Raw genomic sequence first — 22,007 nt, 5'->3', positions numbered from 1 at the left:
ACTAGATTGTGGATACCGGTGTTCTTTAGTAGTTGGGTTTCATTTAACCACACATCTCAAGAATGATCGAACTGATACTTTACAAGACTACACTTCATTTACATTCATCATATCATCCTCTGAAGTATTATCTGAACTGTAATTACCGGAGGCTAAAACAGGAAAAAAAATAAGGCTGATATTATTTTAAATATCAACACCTTTAATTTTTATATATACACGTATATTTTAAATTCTATTAGTATAAACCACCTAGTACAGAATATTGAGATATTATTATACCATCATTTTATCATAAAAGTACTTTCACGGGATCCTGCATTCTTAGTCACTACTGAAATATTTTCTTGAACTGAATATTAAAAACTAAAAATACTAAAATAAAATTAAGGTAAGATATGTTTTATCTCAATAATCTGTACTGGGTGGTTTATTTAATAGAATTTAAATATAATTTATCAGTGCAGAGGAATAGAATGAATCTTAAAAAGATTAATTTCAGTAAAATATATACGAGTAAATACATACACAACATACTTAATATATAAAATATAAACCACCAAAACTCTGTAATTAGATAAGTTAAACTTACCATATTAATTTCCAAGTATTGATTTTTACAGCAACCTGCATCTTCAGTTGGTATTGAGTTCTATAATTGCATTATAATAAAATTCTTTAAAAAAAATCTAATCTAATCTAATTAATTATTTTTGCAAGGAGTACTATCTTTGTATTATTATAAATGATACATTATATACACCTACTTCTACGAGGCAAAAATACGTAAGAGATTTTACAAGTATGTAATAATGATAAAAATATAAATATACTCCAAAAAAATATTACATTTATAAATATAAACAAAATAAGAAATGATAAACCACCAGATCATATTCGAAGATTATGATTTAATTAAAAGCATAATTAAATTACAATCTAATAGTTGGCAATAGTGACAAATAAAACAAAGGAAAATACTGCGTTGTAAAGGTTACATAATTCCAGTTCTGTAGAGCAAAATTTGCGTGTGCATTCATAATACTTCAAAATTTCAAAACAAAGAACAATTTAAAATAAAATTAAAATAATAAATCTTTTAAAAGAATTTTATTATGTAATTATAGAATTCAATACCAACTGAAGATGCAGGATGTCGTAAAAATCAATTCTTGGAAACTATACGGTAAGTTTAACTTATCTAATTACTGTGGTTTAGTGGTTTATATTTCATATAATATTACATTTTATTAACTCAGAATATGTTAATGAATTAATCTTCAATTCTAAATTTTTCAGCTCATGTTCAAGAAAGTAGGTCGAAAATAATAGCGCTTTCGTATTTTTACAATCAGTAGAATTTTAATAATAGTGTTAACAAGTTCGGTATAGTGGGCTTGAGTAAAGAATTCCTACCAGTTATTATGAAAGTAAAATAAAGTATAATAATTGCAGGTATCCAGAAAGGGACAAAAAGGAGAACCCTTTTTGTATAGTATAGGTCCGTTTAACAATCGTCCTTTGTTATACTGCCCGCTAACACACAATGAATACCTGTTTTATGGTGAGAAGAGACCAGGTTTCGAATTCATGGGAACTAAAACCTCGGTCAACTGTTGTCACGCTTCGACTTGGGTCTGGTCCGGTAGCTAAAAAGGCTAGAAGTATAAATAGTCAGGGTAAAACCAGAAGAATAATAATAGAAAAGAGTTCTATTAGAACCAGTCTGCGAGGCGTTACGGCGTCGGTCCCGCAAGGGCAGTTCTGCGAGGAGAGGGTACGAGTTATGTGGAGTAGTGTGGGCTCGGTAGAGTTCTGCAAACCAGTCCAGCGAGACGTACAACGACGGTCCAGGGAGGAGAGTCACAGGTACGAGTTTGTGAGACGTCAGTTCAGCGAGGAGAGTCCTGTACCCAGTTCGATACGCGTAAGGTGACGCCACGAGTATACAAGAAATTCTACCGGTGAGTTACAATAAAACTGTAAGTGTATAAGTGAAAGAATTAATGTAATAGACTTCATTCATAAACTGTTACGGTAGATAGCAAAGGCATTTGCAATTGAGCACTATATGATTGTTAATACAAAACTAGCGGTTAAAAGGGGTTAAGATTAGCAGTTTCATTTGTTAATAGCTCTGAATTCTAGTTTTATATTTATCTACCTGGAATAAATTCCCAATGATTATTTATTTTGAACACTATCTTGTGCGTAATTTGTATTTATTACTTACTAATGACATCTCTATTTGATGTGTTATACTTTGATCGTTATTCCTTGTTGATTACGCTCTGTTTTTATGTCATACTTAATGTTTTGATTATGTATTATGCCATGTACTTTATGTATTTTTATGTTTGATTAGTTGCTATTGACATGCAATATTATCATTCACTACTATTATCCTGATTATTATTGTGGTTGTAATTATTATATTAACATTTTTGTTCATTAATTGCTTTATTACTGTCAATTATTATCATTATTGTATTTATCACCATTGTTATTATTATTAATTTATCTGGTTACAATTATGAACATTTTAAATCAAAAATTGTAATTATATAAACCTATACAATTTTTTTTTTTTTTTTTTTTGTCTTCAGTAATTTGACTAGTTGATGCAGCTCTCCAAGATTCCCTATCTAGTGCTAGTCGTTTCATTTCAGTATACCCTCTACATCCTACATCCCCAACAATTTGTTTTACATACTCCAAACGTGGCCTGCCTACACAATTTTTCCCTTCTACCTGTCCTTCCAATATTAAAGCGACTATTCCAGGATGCCTTAGTATGTGGCCTATAAGTCTGTCTCTTCTTTTAACTATATTTTTCCAAATGCTACTTTCTTCATCTATTTGCCGCAATACCTCTTCATTTGTCACTTTATCCACCCATCTGATTTTTAACATTCTCCTATAGCACCACATTTCAAAAGCTTCTAATCTTTTCTTCTCAGATACTCCGATTGTCCAAGTTTCACTTCCATATAAAGCGACACTCCAAACATACACTTTCAAAAATCTTTTCCTGACATTTAAATTCATTTTTGATGTAAACAAATTATATTTCTTACTGAAGGTTCGTTTAGCTTGTGCTATTCGGCATTTTATATCGCTCCTGCTTCGTCCATCTTTAGTAATTTTACTTCCCAAATAACAAAATTCTTCTACCTCCATAATCTTTTCTTCTCCTATTTTCACATTCAGTGGTCCATCTTTGTTATTTCTACTACATTTCATTACTTTTGTTTTCTTAATTTTCACGCGATAGTTTTTGCGTAGGACTTCATCTATGCCGTTCATTGCTTCTTCTAAATCCTTTTTACTCTCGGCTAGAATTACTATATCGTCAGCAAATCGTAGCATCTTTATCTTTTCACCTTGTACTGTTACTCGGAATCTAAATTGTTCTTTAACATCATTAACTGCTAGTTCCATGTAAAGATTAAAAAGTAACGGCGATAGGGAACATCCTTGTCGGACTCCCTTTCTTAGTAGGGCTTCTTTCTTATGTTCTTCAATTGTTATTGTTGCTGTTTGGTTCCTGTACATGTTAGCAATTGTTCTTCTATCTCTGTATTTGAACCCTAATTTTTTTAAAATGCTGAACATTTTATTCCAGTCTACGTTATCGAAAGCCTTTTCTAGGTCTATAAACGCCAAGTATGTTGGTTTGTTTTTCTTTAATCTTCCTTCTACTATTAATCTGAGGCCTAAAATTGCTTCCCTTGTCCCTATACTTTTCCTGAAACCAAATTGGTCTTCTCCTAACACTTCTTCCACTCTCCTCTCAATTCTTCTGTATAAAATTCTAGTTAAGATTTTTGATGCATGACTAGTTAAACTAATTGTTCTGTATTCTTCACATTTATCTGCCCCTGCTTTCTTTGGTATCATAACTATAACACTTTTTTTGAAGTCTGATGGAAATTCCCCATTTTCATAAATATTACACACCAGTTTGTATAATCTATCAATCGCTTCCTCACCTGCACTGCGCAGTAATTCTACAGGTATTCCGTCTATTCCAGGAGCCTTTCTGCCATTTAAATCTTTTAATGCTCTCTTAAATTCAGATCTCAGTATTGTTTCTCCCATTTCATCCTCCTCAACTTCCTCTTCTTCCTCTATAACACCATTTTCTAATTCATTTCCTCCGTATAACTCTTCAATATATTCCACCCATCTATCGACTTTACCTTTCATATTATATATTGGTGTACCATCTTTGTTTAACGCATTATTAGATTTTAATTTATGTACCCCAAAATTTTCCTTAACTTTCCTGTATGCTCAGTCTATTTTACCAATGTTCATTTCTCTTTCCACTTCTGAACACTTTTCTTTAATCCACTCTTCTTTCGCCAGTTTGCACTTCCTGTTTATAGCATTTCTTAATTGCCGATAGTTCCTTTTACTTTCTTCATCACTAGCATTCTTATATTTTCTACGTTCATCCATCAGCTGCAATATATCGTCTGAAACCCAAGGTTTTCTACCAGTTCTCTTTATTCCGCCTAAGTTTGCTTCTGCTGATTTAAGAATTTCCTTTTTAACATTCTCCCATTCTTCTTCTACATTTTCTACCTTATCTTTTTTACTCAGACCTCTTGCGATGTCCTCCTCAAAAATCTTCTTTACCTCCTCTTCCTCAAGCTTCTCTAAATTCCACCGATTCATCTGACACCTTTTCTTCAGGTTTTTAAACCCCAATCTACATTTCATTATCACCAAATTATGGTCGCTATCAATGTCTGCTCCAGGGTAAGTTTTGCAGTCAACGAGTTGATTTCTAAATCTTTGCTTAACCATGATATAATCTATCTGATACCTTGCAGTATCGCCTGGCTTTTTCCAAGTGTATATTCTTCTATTATGATTTTTAAATTGGGTGTTGGCAATTACTAAATTATACTTCGTGCAAAACTCTATAAGTCGGTCCCCTCTTTCATTCCTTTTGCCCAGCCCGTATTCACCCACTATATTTCCTTCCTTGCCTTCTCCAATGCTTGCGTTCCAATCTCCAACTATTATTAAATTTTCATCTCCTTTTACGTGTTTAATTGCTTCATCAATCTCTTCGTATACACACTCTACCTCATCATCATCATGGGCGCTTGTAGGCATATAGACGTTAACAATCGTTGTCGGTTTAGGTTTTGATTTTATCCTTATTACAATGATTCTATCGCTATGCGTTTTGAAATACTCCACTCTCCTCCCTATCTTCTTGTTCATCACGAAACCTACTCCTGCCTGCCCATTATTTGACGCTGAGTTAATTACTCTAAAATCACCTGACCAAAAGTCGCCTTCCTCTTCCCACCGAACCTCACTAATTCCTACTATATCCACATTTGTCCTACCCATTTCCTTTTTTAAATTTTCTAGCCTACCAACCTTTTTTAAGCTTCTAACATTCCACGCTCCGACTCGTAGAATGTTATTTTTTAATTTTCTGGTGACCCCTTCCTTAGTAGTCCCCACCCGGAGATCCGAACTGGGGACTATTTTACCTCCGGAATATTTTACCACCTATACAATTATAAATTATGAACCTTTCAATATCCTGAACGAGCCACAAAACTCGCAACAATATCCTTGGAAACTGACCCAAAATATTTTGCTATGTGTAAGTTGTGTAGAGCTCTATCACTAATATTTCCAAACAACTCCATTCCAGTTTCATATCATACCTTTTCAGTCACAGGAGCCACAAAACATGAGCTTTTTCATTTAGAACGTTTCCAGTGTGGGTACTTATTCTGGATCACATATGTTTGCTAGTTCTCATAAGAATAAAAGGACGTAACAGAACCATTATCCTGCAGAAAAAATGCAAAATATTGACCATTCAATGATTTCCAATCATTTTTCATTATCCCCATGTCCGTCAGCAATAAAGCACACAAATAACTTCATCAAGTATTACCTAAACAATACATCTCTGTTCTTTGCTGTCAATAACTAGATTTGACATAGCCTATGTAAACCTGCAATTTAACATAAATGCATACTCTCATAAACAAATAAAATTGCGAATTTATCTTTTCACTCATTTGATGCTACTATAGAAACTTAAACCCAATTATTTACAATGATAAATGAATTTTTTGCATGTGAAAAATGACAAGCTTGATTGGTATTAGATTGAAGATACTTCCATATGAAAGACCAGTTGCAACCACTCCACTGTAGAGGATAATATTTGGTCCACCATTTTACACACCTATTCTTTAATTCTAAGTGAATAATCTTGTAAGACCCATTTATGATTTCATTTACATTTCTGATCGTGACAGATTTCATAAATATATCTCATTTAACACTAAACCAAGATAAATTACCAAAAGCTAGACCATTGTTTGTGTGAAATTAATAAATAACAGTAATACCAATAATAAGAGCTGGAAATAATAAGAATTTGCAAAACCACAACTAAACAGAACATGTTCCTCTCTCTCTCTCTCTCTCTCTCTCTCAGCTAGATCCAATCTGCACATTTAGTCTTCACATTTTAATAATAACAATCATAAATTTACTGAAATCCAATTTTAATACCTTTCAGAATATTAAAACTGGGACGATTCCTCATGAAAAATATATTTTGATGTAAGTCTTACTTTGTTTCTTTAATTTTAATATATTTACCTGTATCTACGTTGTTTTCTCTTTCCTGAATGCAGTGATGCTGAAATAGATGTTGATGTATATGAAGATGGAGAAGGAGGTGTAACTGGTTCTGCGCTACTTTGACTTGCAGTAGTCTCATTATTATAATCAGCTGAAAATAATTAACATATTATTTTCTTTTTTTTTAGTTTCTCTTAAATGATTTGATACAAATGTGATAAATTTAAGCTTATGGGGATGAAGGTAATTTTTTTAGCAAGTTTCTAGTAGAGTTGAAGTTTAAAACAATTAAATAAATTAAAAATCTACCTTCAGCACAGTAAATATATGATAATATCACAGAAATGCTTTCACTCTTAATTATCAGAATATGTAAAATCATAAACACTTTTTTAATATTTTCTATAAATTTTGTCTCATGATCAGTGCGGAAAATTAATAAACCTAGGAAAACTTCAAATCATTTTGAAAACTTCCTGGTAAGCAATTACTACTGTTTACCCTTTATACCATTTCTCTTACAATTCCAATCTTAGCCTAAGAAAAACTACATTAATGTCTCTAAATATTTCTTACATCTTAAAAATAACTTCTTTAAAGAATGGATGAGTTTATAATCCTACGTTATAATTGTTATTAAAATAATATTACTATTATCTTTTCTACTAAGATCACTATAGTTTCTATGTTGAGTACTGTTCACCTTTCTTAGCTTCATTCTTTTATCACAGGTTGATGCGTTTTGGAACCACTCCATTGTCAAAATTTACTGTACTATAGTTATGGCACGTTTTATACAATTGCACAAGTTTTGACTCTTTTCTTTTTCTGTTTAGCCTCTAGAACCACCGTAAGGTATTACTTCAGAGGTTGAATGAGGGTGATATTTATGAATGTAAATGTAGTCTTAGGTCGACCATTGTTGAGATGTGTGGTTAATTGAAACCCAACCAACAAAGAACACCGATATCAACAATCTACTATTCAAATCCGTATAAAAGTACTGCCTTTACTAGGATTTGAACCTTAGAACTCTCGACTTCAAAATCAGCTGATTTGTGATGACGAGTTAACCACTAGACCAGCCCGGTAGGCTACAGTAGTTTTGACTCTACACTACAATAAGTTTTCACAATGGAGTGGGTCTGAAACCTGTCAATGTGTGATAAAAGAATGAAGCTACTAAGAAAGGTAAACGGTACTTAACAGTTACAGAAATTGTAACCCTACCTCTTGAATGTGCAGATTAAATGGCAGTGATAAGACAAAATGTTTTTAAATATTGTATTTTATAAAAGAAAATTAGCAGACTGTTGTGAAAAGCTTATAATATTAACCTTAAATTTTATTTTGTCATATATCTATGATCAAAATTGATTTAAGTTGTATCTGTGGTTAGACTGCAATTTCAAAAATTTGCAACTGTAAATATTTTTTTATTACCTGACAAAAAAAATGCTTGCTATACAATTATTCGGATCTATATATTTTTGTAATAAAAATCAAACTGGATACTAACATCTTAAGGATGAATTTTTTTAAATCTTAAAAAAGGTTTTTTAAAAAAAAATATTTTTTGTGTAATTTATTATATATTGCAAGCTTTAGTGTTATTAACTATTAGTAACAATTACAGATTATTACATTTCCTATTAGATGAGATGTCTTGCGTTCATTTATCATAATTAAAAATTATATTATAACCATTATAAGTACAGTATAAAGAAAGTTGTCTTAATAATTCTAAAAAAAGAATTAAATTTTTTTTTATAAATATCTATGTTATTTTCAAGAATAATAATGCTAAGTGATCCTAGTATTGAGAGATTATCTTGGAAACGTATGTATTAGCCTTTGAAAACGGCTATTATTTAAAAATCTTGTCAAAAATGTTGCTCTTTTACTTTTTTGGATGTACATACAAACTACTCATTGTACAAAAATTATAAAGAGATTTTAAGATTTTTAAAAAAATTAGGGTTCAAATACAGAGATAGAAGAACAATTGCTAACATGTACAGGAACCAAACAGCAACAGTAACAGTTGAAGAACATAAGAAAAAAGCCGTAATAAGAAAGGGAGTCCGACAAGGATGTTCCCTGTCTCCGTTACTTTTTAATCTTTACATGGAACTAGCAGTTAATGATGTTAAAGAACAATTTAGATTCGGAGTAACAGTACAAGGTGAAAAGATAAAGATGCTACGATTTGCTGATGATATAGTAATTCTAGCCGAGAGTAAAAAGGATTTAGAAAAAACAATGAACGGCATAGATGAAGTCCTACGCAAGAACTATCGCATGAAAATAAACAAGAACAAAACAAAAGTAATGAAATGTAGTAGAAATAACAAAGATGGACCGCTGAATGTGAAAATAGGAGGAGAAAAGATTATGGAGGTAGAAGAATTTTGTTATTTGGGAAGTAGAATTACTAAAGATGAACGAAGCAGGAGCGATATAAAATGCCGAATAGCACAAGCTAAACGAGTCTTCAGTAAGAAATATAATTTTTTTACATAAAAAATTAATTTAAATGTCAGGAAAAGATTTTTGAAAGTGTATGTTTGGAGTGTCGCTTTATATGGAAGTGAAACTTGGACGATCGGAGTATCTGAGAAGAAAAGATTAGAAGCTTTTGAAATGCGGTGCTATAGGAGAATGTTAAAAATCAGATGGGTGGATAAAGTGACAAATGAAGAGGTATTGCGGCAAATAGATGAAGAAAGAAGCATTTGGAAAAATATAGTTAAAAGAAGAGACAGACTTATAGGCCACATACTAAGGCATCCTGGAATAGTCGCTTTAATATTGGAAGGACAGGTAGAAGGGAAAAATTGAGTAGGCAGGCCACGTTTGGAATATGTAAAACAAATTGTTAGGGATGTAGGATGTAGAGGGTATACTGAAATGAAACGACTAGCACTAGATAGGGAATCTTGGAGAGCTGCATCAAACCAGTCAAATGACTGAAGACAAAAATAAAAAGGGCCGATAAATTCAATTAGACTTTTTAGTCTTAATACTGTCATCGTGTAATTGGGAGAATGTTCTCCGAAATCATACATTAAACTTACTATATTATTATCTGTAAGATAATATTCATTCAGAATGTATTCATCGATATAATTTTTCGATAAAAGACAGACAAACGACAAAATACAACGAAGAGGGTGTTTACGGATGAAGAAATACTGGGGAGCTCGGAAGAGATCTAGCGAACAGAGTACCAGACAATATCAGAATCTTTTTCAGTTATCAGACATCAGATTAAGCCGAAAGTAAGCTACTGTTTATCTTTATTGTTCTTTTTTTAATTTCTGAAATAAAATTCTTATTTATAAGATGTAATTCTATTCAAAGCTCTTACGTCAAAGTTATATGTGGATAAAGTTAAATAGTTAATACCTAATGAAACATTGAAAGTTCGAGTATATTTAACTTTCTCAATAGTTTTGATTTTAAATGTAAATACAGAAAATGTTTTACTATTAGCATTCAAATAAGGAATCTCATCTGCAGGTATTATGAAAACAGAGGAAACACAGAAGTTCTTATAGTCGTTTTAAATGTTCTAAAGAGTTTGTTTTAAATTTTAACAATAAAAAGAAAGACATGAATGCTGTAAATTTTTCAGCTAATGAATATCAATGTATAGATTATATAATGATATGTTAGATTTAATCGTTACGGTTCTCAAGTTTTTTTTATTGCACTTTAACTTTACTCTATTCAGTTATTTTTTGTATAATTTTCTATGATTGTTATGAATATATTCTTTCGTATTTTTTATTAATTTATTCGTTCCTTTCAGTTTTTATTTGTTCCTTTATTTTAATTAAAAATTCTATTTTGAAAATTATGTTTTTAAAAGTTGTAACATTTCTGAAATATTTGGGGACTGCGTAATTAATATTACGATCTACGGCCATATAAAATTCAATGAAATATCTGTGCTAAGCATTATTCAATAAATTAAAAAACAAGAAAACATTTTAAAATTGAAAATTACAAAGATTTTGTTTTCTTAAAATCTAACACTAGCTAGCCGTTTCAACCGTTAGACGACCGTTATCAGTAGACGCTTAGGAAATAATTATTAAAAAATAAGAAAGTAATAAAATTAGCGAAGTAAGAAAATATTAATTAACAAATAAAATTACTTAAAGAATTTCAACAGCATTTATAGAATAGATTTGAAAAATATAAACAACTGCTACAGTTTTAGGCGATAAGGTAAAGCATGTACAAGTCACAGAATTCCCGTTTCAGATCGCCCACTACTACTTAATTACACGTTTATACATTTAAAATCAATAAATACTAAATGCTTAATTTACACTAAATTTAATTAAAAAACAGATATCAGGTATTTCATTTTATAATTTTTATTTCTATATTAATAATAGTACAAAATGATATTAATATATAGATTGAAATATTTTTTTGCAGAATAAAATCCATTTATAACGTAAAATTAAATAAAGCGATGTTATTATATTACTTGAGAATAACTGACTTCTAACATTTGCCTTAGATAAAATTGTATAAATGTTTTAAGTTAATTTGTAATCGGGGTATAAGAATTATCCCCACCCTGTACTTCATCGTTTACTAGATATCTAATTAACAGTGTCTGTACTTAATTAAGTTGTTCTCTAACCTGGTTTATAATGTTAGGGGTGCGTAATTCATTTAGTGGATGGTAACCTAATAATCTGTCTAAACGTAATCAGTGTTCTTTTAGACTCATACAAATTTACCGTTCTTATTCGCAAAACCATTTTAGTACTGTCAGTTCTGTAGAATACAATGTGTCGGATGTATATATATTTTTTTTTCATTTATGTGCAAATTTGTTTACTATAAGTTGATAAATTTAAGTGTGCATGTGTGAATAGTTTAAATTGTGATCTAAATAATGAAAAAAAATTTGTTTGTAGGCTATAATAGTCTTTATTTTACTTTGAAAAAATTAATATAAATGAAATCAACAAAAAATTTTATATTATAATGCTTTGATTTAGTAAAAAAAATGTGTAGCCTCAGATATCTAACGTTATTTAATAACTGTTATTTTGAATTTTTACCTTTTTGTATACCAATATCATTAAGTAATTTTTGGTGTAAAATCAGTTTTTTATTTCTTTTTATATAGTATTTACTTCGTCTGCTTACTGTATATTATAACTACTCTTTTTTATACGATCGCATGATTTTATATGTCTCAAATCTATTTATTTTAAATTTATATAACTAACTCAATATTTATAGAAAAAAAAAATTTCCTTCAATATTTTTTTCATAACGAAATGTTACAAAAAACTAAAATGAACCCTTTTAATAACCCTTTTTGAAGCAGAATTCATTGTTATAGAATGTAAAATCTTTAGTTATATTATCAAACATCCTGTAAATTATAAGTTTTCTGGTCTAGATAAATTTAATTTAACGCATTTTAGCAGCAAATTAATTTATTATGAAAATCTATACTTCTACACAGATTAATATTTATAATAAACTTGTTCTTTCAAAGAAACATCATACATAGCAAAATTCAATTTCGTTATTAATAATTGCATCTCATTCTGATAATGATGCTTTATCAATAACGCACTTCTTGATAAAATACGTTATGATTTCAAAGTCATAAATAATTAATTAATTACTATTTATTAAAAAAAAGATTCAATTTATTACTAATTATTTGCGAAAAACTAGCACGACCGAATTCTGGACTTTTTTAGATTATTTCTCTACATGTTACACTCAAACGAAATTAAATGATGGTTTCGTTAAAAAATTAAACGAATGTGGTAACTATATTTTATTTTTAAAAAATAATTTAAAAAAAATATATTTATTGTCGCTTACCATATTTGTTAATAGGAGAAAAAGGTCCTAGAAGAGCTGCAGGTGTTAATAACCCGGAAACTAAAGGATCACCTTGAGAAGAATTCCCTGACAGAAGTCCACTGATTGAATACCCAGATACTCCTCCGGTTCCACCTCCTCCTGAACCGCTAGAACTTCGGAGTTCAGTCACATCAATATACGGCTTTAAATCCATTATTTTATTAATTATTCTATTGCTTAGCATAAATAATTATACAACACTTTTTTTTTAAAAACACATGAATTTTTATTAATTTATTTCTGTAACATTTAAAATCATCGCGTTAAAATCATTTATTTTATTTGTGCAACTTAGAAAAAATGTTTAATGAAAGAATATTTGCTTTTTTAGTGTGATTTAATCAACAAACAATATTACTGTTGTATAATATGTTTAATTCACATTTCTTGAAATTTTACCATCAACTCAAAACTCATGACAAGTATTATTCGTATAAAAGACATAACTTATTTTTCAAATGCTTAATTAAAAAAAAACAAAACAAAAAACAAAATTGCACTAACAAAATTTGTACATTATAAATTAATTGACTAGTTTTCAGTTCATGATATTTATATAAATTTTTTACTTGGAAAACTGCACAGAGATTTTTTTTTAAAGTTAGAATTTTGCACAACATAGAACAGTATAATTGACTTAAAATGTTTTATACAAGTGATAAATATTATACTTGTTATGTGTGGTGAGAGGTAGTTGCGCATGATTCTTGAAGGGAGGGTTATGAGTTCCTTCAGCAAAGCAACTAAGAAGCCATACAAACTGCTTAATGGCTCACTTCAGCCAGCCCCTTTTTTTAACAGAAATTGATTTTTTTTAATGAAAAATAATAAATTTAAAAAATATATATTTATAACTAATCTTAATTCTTTTTTTACAAGTGAATTTTAATTGATTTTTTTATTTATTTGATTATAATAAATTTTAATTACAAAAATTTCCTATTATTAATATTATTTTTTTTTGTGTGTTTTACGGGCATCGACTGCTAAGGTCATTAGCCATCGTCACATTCTTAAAAAAAGCTTAGTATCACCATCAGGGTCGTCATATGTAAGGGTGTAAAGGGCCCTTACATTTTTATTTAAAAGCACAAAGTACATAAAAACATTAAACCACAACAATAAATAAACAACACTTAGGGGGTGTAAAGGGCCCCGATCTTAAAATTTGAGATAATATCTCAAAGAACATAAAAGGAAAATATACGTCTTTACAATACCATTATCTCCTTCTACCTGTCCCATTTATTTATTTATTTAAGCACCCTCGGGGAGACCACAACCGCCGTTAATCAGCATATCAGTCGCCCCAGGATGCCGTGGCAGTTGAATACCCCCCCCCCCCTCGGTAAACAGTCCCGTAGGCGTAACTCATCGGGGTCCTCCCAGCGTCACAAGAGTAATCTGACCACCTGTTCAGGACGGTCAAAAAGCCCCTCGGCGGGGAGGCTGCCCTTCCCGGTCCTGACCTACTTGGCTACAGGCATGCATTGCGCTTACCTATAACCTCACGCCTTCAGTCCACCCTTGAGGGTCCCCCATGCCATCATTGGACACACTCCGACTCCCTGCTCTTGCATGCAGGTGAGCCAGGGCTGCCTAGGCAAGAGGGCTACCTCCCGTCACTATACGTGCCACGCTTCGAAACTACCTTATATATATATAAAACTACCTCTTAGAGTTTGTTTAACACAGCTTTAAATTTTCACTTTTGCAGACTTTTAAGAAGTCCACTGGCGTGTAAATAAGCAACTATTTTTTCTTCATTTCTATTATCCAAATCAGCAGCAATATCATTTCTTTGCCGGAACCTCTTTCTGAGGTCGTCATATATGGTATACTCTTCCATTAGATGCTTAATTGTAAGTGTTTTATTACAAACACCGCACATTGGTCTCTCTTCACCGGTTAAAAAATATGAATTTGTTATTCGCGTGTGACCAGTTCTAAGCCCGTTCACAACTACTTGTTCTCGGCGAGTCAACTTCACGTCGCTTTTCCACTTATACAGAGAAGTTTTGACTGAGTTTAATTTTGTATTTAATCTCCTCCAATCAGTATTCCACTTGTTTCTTATTGTATTAGTTAGACAGTTTTTGACATCTACCACTCTTACAGGAATAGCATCCAAAACATCGCAGACTGTTCCCTTTCTGGCAGCTTCGTTTGCGCTTTCATTACCTGCAATACCAGCATGCCCTGGAGTCCATACAAATACGCATCGCTGTCCTCGTTGATTTAGAACGTACAAAATGGACAGGATGTTTGCAATTATGACATCCTTAATGTTCTTGTTCCGAATTGCAACAAGCGCACTTAGAGAATCGGAACATATTAGCACTCTCTCTTCGCAATAGTGTTCTGTGTACCGAAGAGCTTGCTGTATGGCAGTAAGTTCTGCCGTATAGACACTGGTTACATCTGGCAGTTTCCAAAAATGGGCTTCTCCATATACATATATGAAGCATCCAACACCATGTTCGGTTTTAGAACCGTCAATATAAATTCTAATATATTCTTCGTAGCTACTGACGATTGCTAAAAATTCCTGTTGGATGATCACTGCTGCCTTCTTTTTTATTTCTTCCTGAGAGAGATCCAACCTTGTATTTACCGCTGGCAAGAGACATGACGGTATTTCTCTCGTAGAAATTTCTAATGTCTCTGGAATAGCAATTTCGTGTTTTCTTCTTAATTCGTGGTACTTAATTCTGGCTGGTCTGTAATAGGTAGCACGATGTTCATATAATGCAGCCAGAGGATGGTTGTTAAAAAGTTTGTTATTTATATGAGCAGGAAGTGCCCATACATTTGCTGCGTATCTTAACAAAAGAATTTCTCTTCTATAATGTAGTGGCATTATTCCGGCTTCGGACATTAGACTAGTCGCCGGACTTGTGCGGAAAGCGCCTGTCGCATATCTTATTCCGCTATTATGAATTACGTCTAACTTACTTAAATGTGACTTCCTAGCGGATGAATATACAATACATCCGTAGTCTATTTTCGATTGAACCAATTAATTTTACAGTCTCAATAATATTTCTTTATCTGAGCCCCAATTGATGTTGGATAAACATTTTATAATGTTAACAGGTTTTTTGCATCAGCTGTGAACCTTGTAGTATGCCATTTTCCAAGCTTCTTTCAGATGAATATTCATTGTTGACGCGTACTTGGAAAGTACGGTCATTCATATAGTTGCTGAGTAAAACTAGCAGATTGCCATGAATACCCCATTCATGTATCTGGAGCATTACTCCATGACGCCAGGTCATATCGAAAGCCTTCTGAAGATCGAAGAAGACTCCGACACAATGCTTCATGTAATAAAGCTGTTGTATATAATGTTCTCTTAAGTTGATCATTTGATCAGTGGTAGAATGGTATTGTCAAAAACTGCTTGATATGGCAGGTTTTATTTTTCTAAAAGCCAAACGAGTCGATTATTAATCATTTTTTCAAGTATTTTTCCCATAGCGCACGTCAAAGAAATAAAACGGTAGCTATTGGGATCTATTAGATTTTTATTTTACTTTGGTACTGAAACAACATGTGCTTTTTTCCACTGCTACAGGTACATTCCATCCCGCCATATTATATTTCTAGTAATCTGCGTTTTGCAGTAGTATTCAGCTGCCTGATCATATTATAATGGATTTCATCCGGACCACCAGCTGTGTTGCCAGCTTTCTCCAACGCTTTCACGAATTCTTCCATTTTAAAGGGTACATTGTATGAGTAATTATACTCAGTTCTGAGATTTAGTAGATCTTCAAGTTCCGCTTTTTTCGTCCGAAAATATTCATCGTAGTTAGCCGTTTTGCTGGCTTTCTTGAAGTGATTAGATAATAACTCTGCAATTTTGTTTGAAGTGTCCTTAATTTCATCTTCATCTTGAAGGCTAGTTATGGGAGTAAAGTTTTTACACCCACAAATCGCCTTCACATTCCTCCAAATGTTTGATGCAGTGGTAGTTCTGTCAATGGATGACGCGTATTTCTGCCAGGATCGTTTCTTTAAATCTATCATGAGTCGTTTTGCATATTCCCTGTATTTTTTAAAGGCAATAAGATTATCTATCGTAGGACGTTTCCTAGAGGCTCTTAAAGGACGTTTTACGCTCTTTTCTTTCTTTTTATAGCTTCACTAATTTCATCGTACCACCATGGAACGGGACGCTTCGTAGGTTTCCCAGATGTTTTGGGAATATATCTCGATGCCGAGTCAAGTATCGCATTAGTTATAGCATCGACATCGGCTCCGATAACTCCAGTTGTTTCAGGGAGTATCGTCCTAGCTGTGAAGCTCGTCCAATCTCCCTTATCAAACAACCATCTTTTAGAGATGGGGTATGTTTTTCTTGTAACATCAGTTACAATTTGCACCGGGAAGTGATCGCTTCCATGCAAATCGTCTAAAACATGGAAGGTGTACCTCGGTGCTATCGATCCGCTTATGAGTGCAAGATCTATACAGTACGTCGATCCATCTCTGGCATTGAAAAAGGTTCCTGACCCATCGTTTAAAAGAATAAGATCAGAATTCATCAGGAACCTTTCCAATTCTATCCCCAAAGAGAATTATGAGCATTAAAATCACCGACCAGTAAAACAGGTGGGGGAAGCTCAGAAATTAATCGTGCTATGTCATCCTCCTTCCAATCAAAATTCGGCAAGTATATGCTGCAGACAGTGACCTGAAGCGGATGCTTCATTCTAATGGCGACCGCTTCTAGGTTTGTATTTAGATCAACAGCTTCGGCGGTAGCTCTAGTCGATGTTAATATGGCAACTCCACCTGTAACTCATATTTGGCGGTTGATCTCGCCGAAATACATCATATCCTCTTAATTTAAAATTTTCATTTCGGCAGAAATGTGTTTCTTGCAGACATATACAAATTTGGTCTACATCATGTACCAAGCGTTGGAGCTCATGGATGTCCATTAATATTCAACTGTACAATCGACTCGCTAATTTTAAATTAACTTATGGCCTTGGTTTACCTTTCGGCCACCCTTTTTCCCTTTTCTTCTCCATATTGGGAACAGCTTCGTGTTCGCGTAGAATGTATAGTGTAGGCCTGTAGAGCTTCCGGCCTCTGAATCGGAGACTACCGAAGCCGCAGACGACGACGGACATGGATCAGCGCCGGTTTCAGGCGCCGATTCAGAGGCGGAAACCTGGCCGACCCCCGACACGGGAATCGCGCCAGTCACCGCCCCTGGAAGGGGGGACACTTGCCCCCCCTGTGTGGTTTTTTGTGGCCTCTGTGGTTTAGAGGCCAGCTCAGTTGCAGGAGGCTTGGGAGCATAATAGACTGCGAAACAATCACTTTCTTCTGATCATCATCTAATATTTCTCTAAGACGGACGTGGCCTTCTGGTTTAGCGTCCGTTTTCTTCTGTACAAGAGCAATTTTCGGTTTCGGAGATGTATCTTCAGGAGGCTGTACAAATATATTTGGCTTCACAGGTTCTTTACTACTGAAAGACTTCATTTTGTTTTCGATAATCCTTTCAATCAAGCTAGCCAAAGTGGGCGCAAGTTTGTTGATAATCTGACTTTTATCAATAGCAACTGGAGCAGGAGCAGGAACAGCAGCCGCAGCCTGAGCATAAGATGTTGTTGCTCTAGGTTTGCGGGCGTTTGCTATCTTTTTAGCTTCGAGGTAGCTGACTTTCTGCAGGGTTTTTACTTCCTACACAGCTACCTCGTCTTTGTAGACAGGACAGTACCTGGATCTACATGAATGCTGTCCTTTGCAATTGATACATATAGGAGGCTCCTTACACGGCTCTCCTTCATGCACCTCATCAGCCGCACACGCATATTTGCGGTCTTTCACATCTAAGAGCGGTGTGGCCAAAGCGTTGGCACTTGAAGCATCTCATTGGCTGTGGGACAAATGCCCACACATCCAATCGATGAATCCCTGCTCTTACCTTCTCCGGCAAAGTAGGCCGGTTGAAAGTGAGGACATGATAGGCTGAAGGTAGGACCTCGCCGTTCCTTCTCATGTTCAATCGATGACACTATTACTCCCTGATGTACCAATTCTTCAACAATTTTTTGCTCCGAACAATTTAGAAGATGACAACACCCCTGGAGGTGTTGAGCGTGTCGTGGGGTCGACGCGTACAACCAAATCTCCAATCTTTTTGAGCCCTAGGATCTTCTGAGACTGAGCATCGTTTACAGTCTCCACATGAAGTCCAGTAAAGGTTTTTCTTATTTCCTTAACAGGGCCTCCAGCACATTTAGTTATTTCTCAAGCAATGAGAAAGACCCTCAAGAAATTACCATCTTCCTTCGTGATGACTAAATATTTTGGCTTCGGAACGTTGTTCTTCAAAAAAGCTTTTTGCAAGCTTTTCCAAGCCTGAACTACTATATGACATGATTCTGCGCTCTTTATCCGTTTCGCTTCAGGCGAAACGGCTGGTTCTAAACGAGGGTGCTTATGTGAACCCTCTGCCACGTTTGGTTGTTGTTCAGTTTGCATGACCTTTAATCCCTTCTGTAGTAAGGCTAGCCGCCGGGGTACACCCCCACTCCAGGGCTACCTAACCTGGAGGTCCGTTCCGGTACTCCGGTGGAACCGGTATATGTCTTGGCTGAGAGCGGATGCGCAGTCTCTGCACTGACTCCACGCCCCTACACACCGAGGTTTTCAGGGCTTCCATGCGCCGAAAAACATGGGCACCTTAACTACATGCTTGCCATCGCGGAGGGCATGTGTTCGACCATGGCCGTCACATCGCCAGCTCTAAAGGTGGTATCAATCCATGTCCTTAATCGTTGAAATTTTCGTATCTGCTGATGGCTACAAAATCCAGTCCTTAGATACGGCCTATAGATGTAATTCGGCAGAAAAATAGCATGTCCGAGAACAACACTCGGAACCCCGTTAGCCAGCTATACGTAATGTACGTAAGTACAGCTGTTGCCGTCCTGGACGTCGAACGTAGATGTTGTGTTCCGGACGTGGGGATTATCTACGTCAGAGCATTATTATTATTATTATTTTTGTTGTTGTTGTTGTTGTTATTGTTGTTGTTGTTGTTTCTGGTTGCAGCATGTAATCGACCGAGCGGCACTTGCTTACTTTTCAACTAAGCAAGTGTTAACGGACCAAGTGGTCCGTTGGTAATTCTCTACCTTCTGAATTTTGAGAAGACTAGTCAAATCGTTCACCAGAAAAACGACTATGAGATGTTAGCAATACACCATATTCAACTGTAAGATTTTGAGGGAATTGGAATGTGTACGAGATCTGGGTGTCCATCTGGATACAAAATTACTTTTCAAGGGACATATCGATAGAATCACGTCGGTTGCGAGAAGGAATTTGGGTTTGATCCGCTGGATTGACCGTAATTTCACTAATATCTCTATGCGGTCCCTTTTATTCAACGTGTGGTCGCATTTGGAATACGCCTCCATCATTTGGAACAGAGAACGTGAGTGCACCGACGAGGTTTTGGAGGCTGTTCAGAGAAAATTCATCGCATTAATCCGATGCAAAAGTCCTCCTAGTCTTATCGACCTTGAATACGGTGAAGCTTATGGATCACTTAATTTTTTATTTCTGAAGAAAAGAAGGTTCGTTGCTGACATCTATTACTTCTTCAGTAGCATTCATCACGAATTTGACTCGATCTTGCGACTTAGGACTCCCGATCACTTCCTGGATTCTTCTGAATCATTCATTTCATCTTGCTAATCAACAATCTATTCGTTAAGTAGATGTATCAGAGTTGTGAATTGTTTTCATGATCTGATTGATTTCTTCCAGTCATTAAATAAATTTAACAAAGATCTTTTCACCGGAAAAGATCTTTGTTAAATTTTTTTCTCTGTATTCTTTAAGAGAATTTCCATGGAGATTGAAAACTGTCTTGTCTGGAGTCATCGTGTCATCTTCATTTTCGCTGGTTTGCTTCTGTTTCACTTCATTAATTATTTCTTCATCTGCTAGACTTTCGGTTATTAACACATCATCATCAACATGCAAATAATCATCCATATTACATACGTTAAATATTTTTGGAATCAACAGTTCAAATCCCCTCGCATAGATGTAGTTCTCTTCTGGCTCGTAATCTTCCTTAGTTGCAACTGTAGGAAGACAGGATTTTTTGAAACAATTTTGAATTGTAGTTGAAGATACATTATCCCATCCTCTGTGTTAATCTGATTGCATCTAAAACATTTAGATTTTTTTTCTAAATAATCAGGTAATCGTAGTATCGCTAAACGTTTGAAGTGAACTTTAATAGATTGGATAACGCCTCGATCCATCGGTTGTAGCTTTGCAGTGGTGTTTGGAGGCAAAAGTACAATTTTTATGTTAGTTAGGTTTTCCAGCGCTGGGTGTGCTCGACAGTTATCAATTAGCAGTAAACATTTTTCTCTTTTTCTCAGTTTGCGGTTCGAATTACGAATCTCAGCTTCAAAAATTTTATTGCACAGCCTTTGTATCGGCTAAGTACATAACCGGAAGTTTTTTGTCTTTATTAAAACAAAGGGGGTTTCTTGATCTTCCAATGAACAGCGGTTTTGTTTTTCAGTTCCAGTCACATTCAAACACTTAAGAAAATCTTGGTCCCCGAAGGGGACACTCGCGTTGTGACCATCCCGGTCGCCACATCACCCCTCCGTTCCTAGCCCTGATTGGCTTTACCGGAGGTCGTCTTTTAAACCCTCTAAACCTGTTAACACATCATAAACATCAATTTATCCTCTGCCAGGATGGCACTGATGCAAATGCCTCGGCAGACATTTCCATCAGTGTATTTACACAATTTACTGTCGCCTTCATAAAGCGCGATGCCCGCGCCTTCCTGTAACGCCGAAGATTTCTCTTCTCGTATCTAACTTTAATTAGACTATGCACTCAGATCATTACTTAATTGAGTCTTTAAACACTAAAAATGCTATTCTCATACCAACTAAACAAGTGTTGATCCCAACAACCCCGGTTTTGTCTTACAATTCAATTTAATCAAAGTCCGTTTTACGAGCATTAAATATGTCTTCCCATTTATAACCCGACTTTATTAGTGGCCATTTTACAACCAGCCATGGTCAGTCTGTCATCTTCACCGCTAATTTTTACAAAAAAGATTTGATGTCTGTTTTTAAATCGGTTCAGCCAATTATCGCTACAAACGAACCCTTTTTATCCAATCCGGTCAGCAAATTTTTCTGCCTGAATTTTCAAAACTGGTCCATTTATGAGAACGTTTTCACTCCTCTTCATTTTAAACCGCGTGATAAGAATTTCGTCCAAATCATTTTTTTTTTAACATTTTCTTATCTTCTTTACCTGAGACCGTTTTTTTTTTCTACCCTTAACTTATCACGGTGCTTCCAAATCGTTGAGAGATTGAAAGTAGAAAGCCCATGAGTTTTACACGCGTTATAATTAGATCTCTCGTTTTCTAATTC

At 34.3% G+C, this 22,007-nt stretch overlaps 1 protein-coding gene and 2 long non-coding RNA genes across 3 annotated transcripts in view; 2 read left to right on the top strand and 1 right to left on the bottom strand.

Annotated features, from left to right (window-relative positions):
- Positions 1-12,736, bottom strand: part of LOC142326232 (uncharacterized) — a 28,402-nt gene extending 15,666 nt beyond the window's left edge. The window contains exons 1-2 of the mRNA XM_075368575.1: positions 12,511-12,736; positions 6,655-6,787 (exon numbers count right to left, since the gene is read on the bottom strand). Of these exons, the coding sequence (XP_075224690.1) occupies positions 6,655-6,787; positions 12,511-12,736 (359 nt within the window). The remainder of the gene's footprint in view (positions 1-6,654; positions 6,788-12,510) is intronic.
- The window catches only part of LOC142326291 (uncharacterized), an 84,824-nt gene continuing 63,795 nt past the window's right edge, over positions 979-22,007 (top strand). The window contains exon 1 of the long non-coding RNA XR_012756755.1: positions 979-1,186. This is a non-coding gene — a long non-coding RNA (uncharacterized LOC142326291). The remainder of the gene's footprint in view (positions 1,187-22,007) is intronic.
- LOC142326329 (uncharacterized) lies at positions 1,576-13,367 on the top strand. Its single transcript, XR_012756761.1, has 2 exons — positions 1,576-1,964; positions 12,526-13,367. It is a non-coding gene; the product is annotated as an uncharacterized LOC142326329 (long non-coding RNA).

This window comes from Lycorma delicatula, chromosome 1 (assembly GCF_047948215.1).
Source record: "Lycorma delicatula isolate Av1 chromosome 1, ASM4794821v1, whole genome shotgun sequence".
Classification (NCBI taxonomy): domain Eukaryota; kingdom Metazoa; phylum Arthropoda; class Insecta; order Hemiptera; family Fulgoridae; genus Lycorma; species Lycorma delicatula.
Note: the sequence above shows the minus strand (reverse complement) of the source record. Positions and strands in the feature narration are given on the sequence as shown.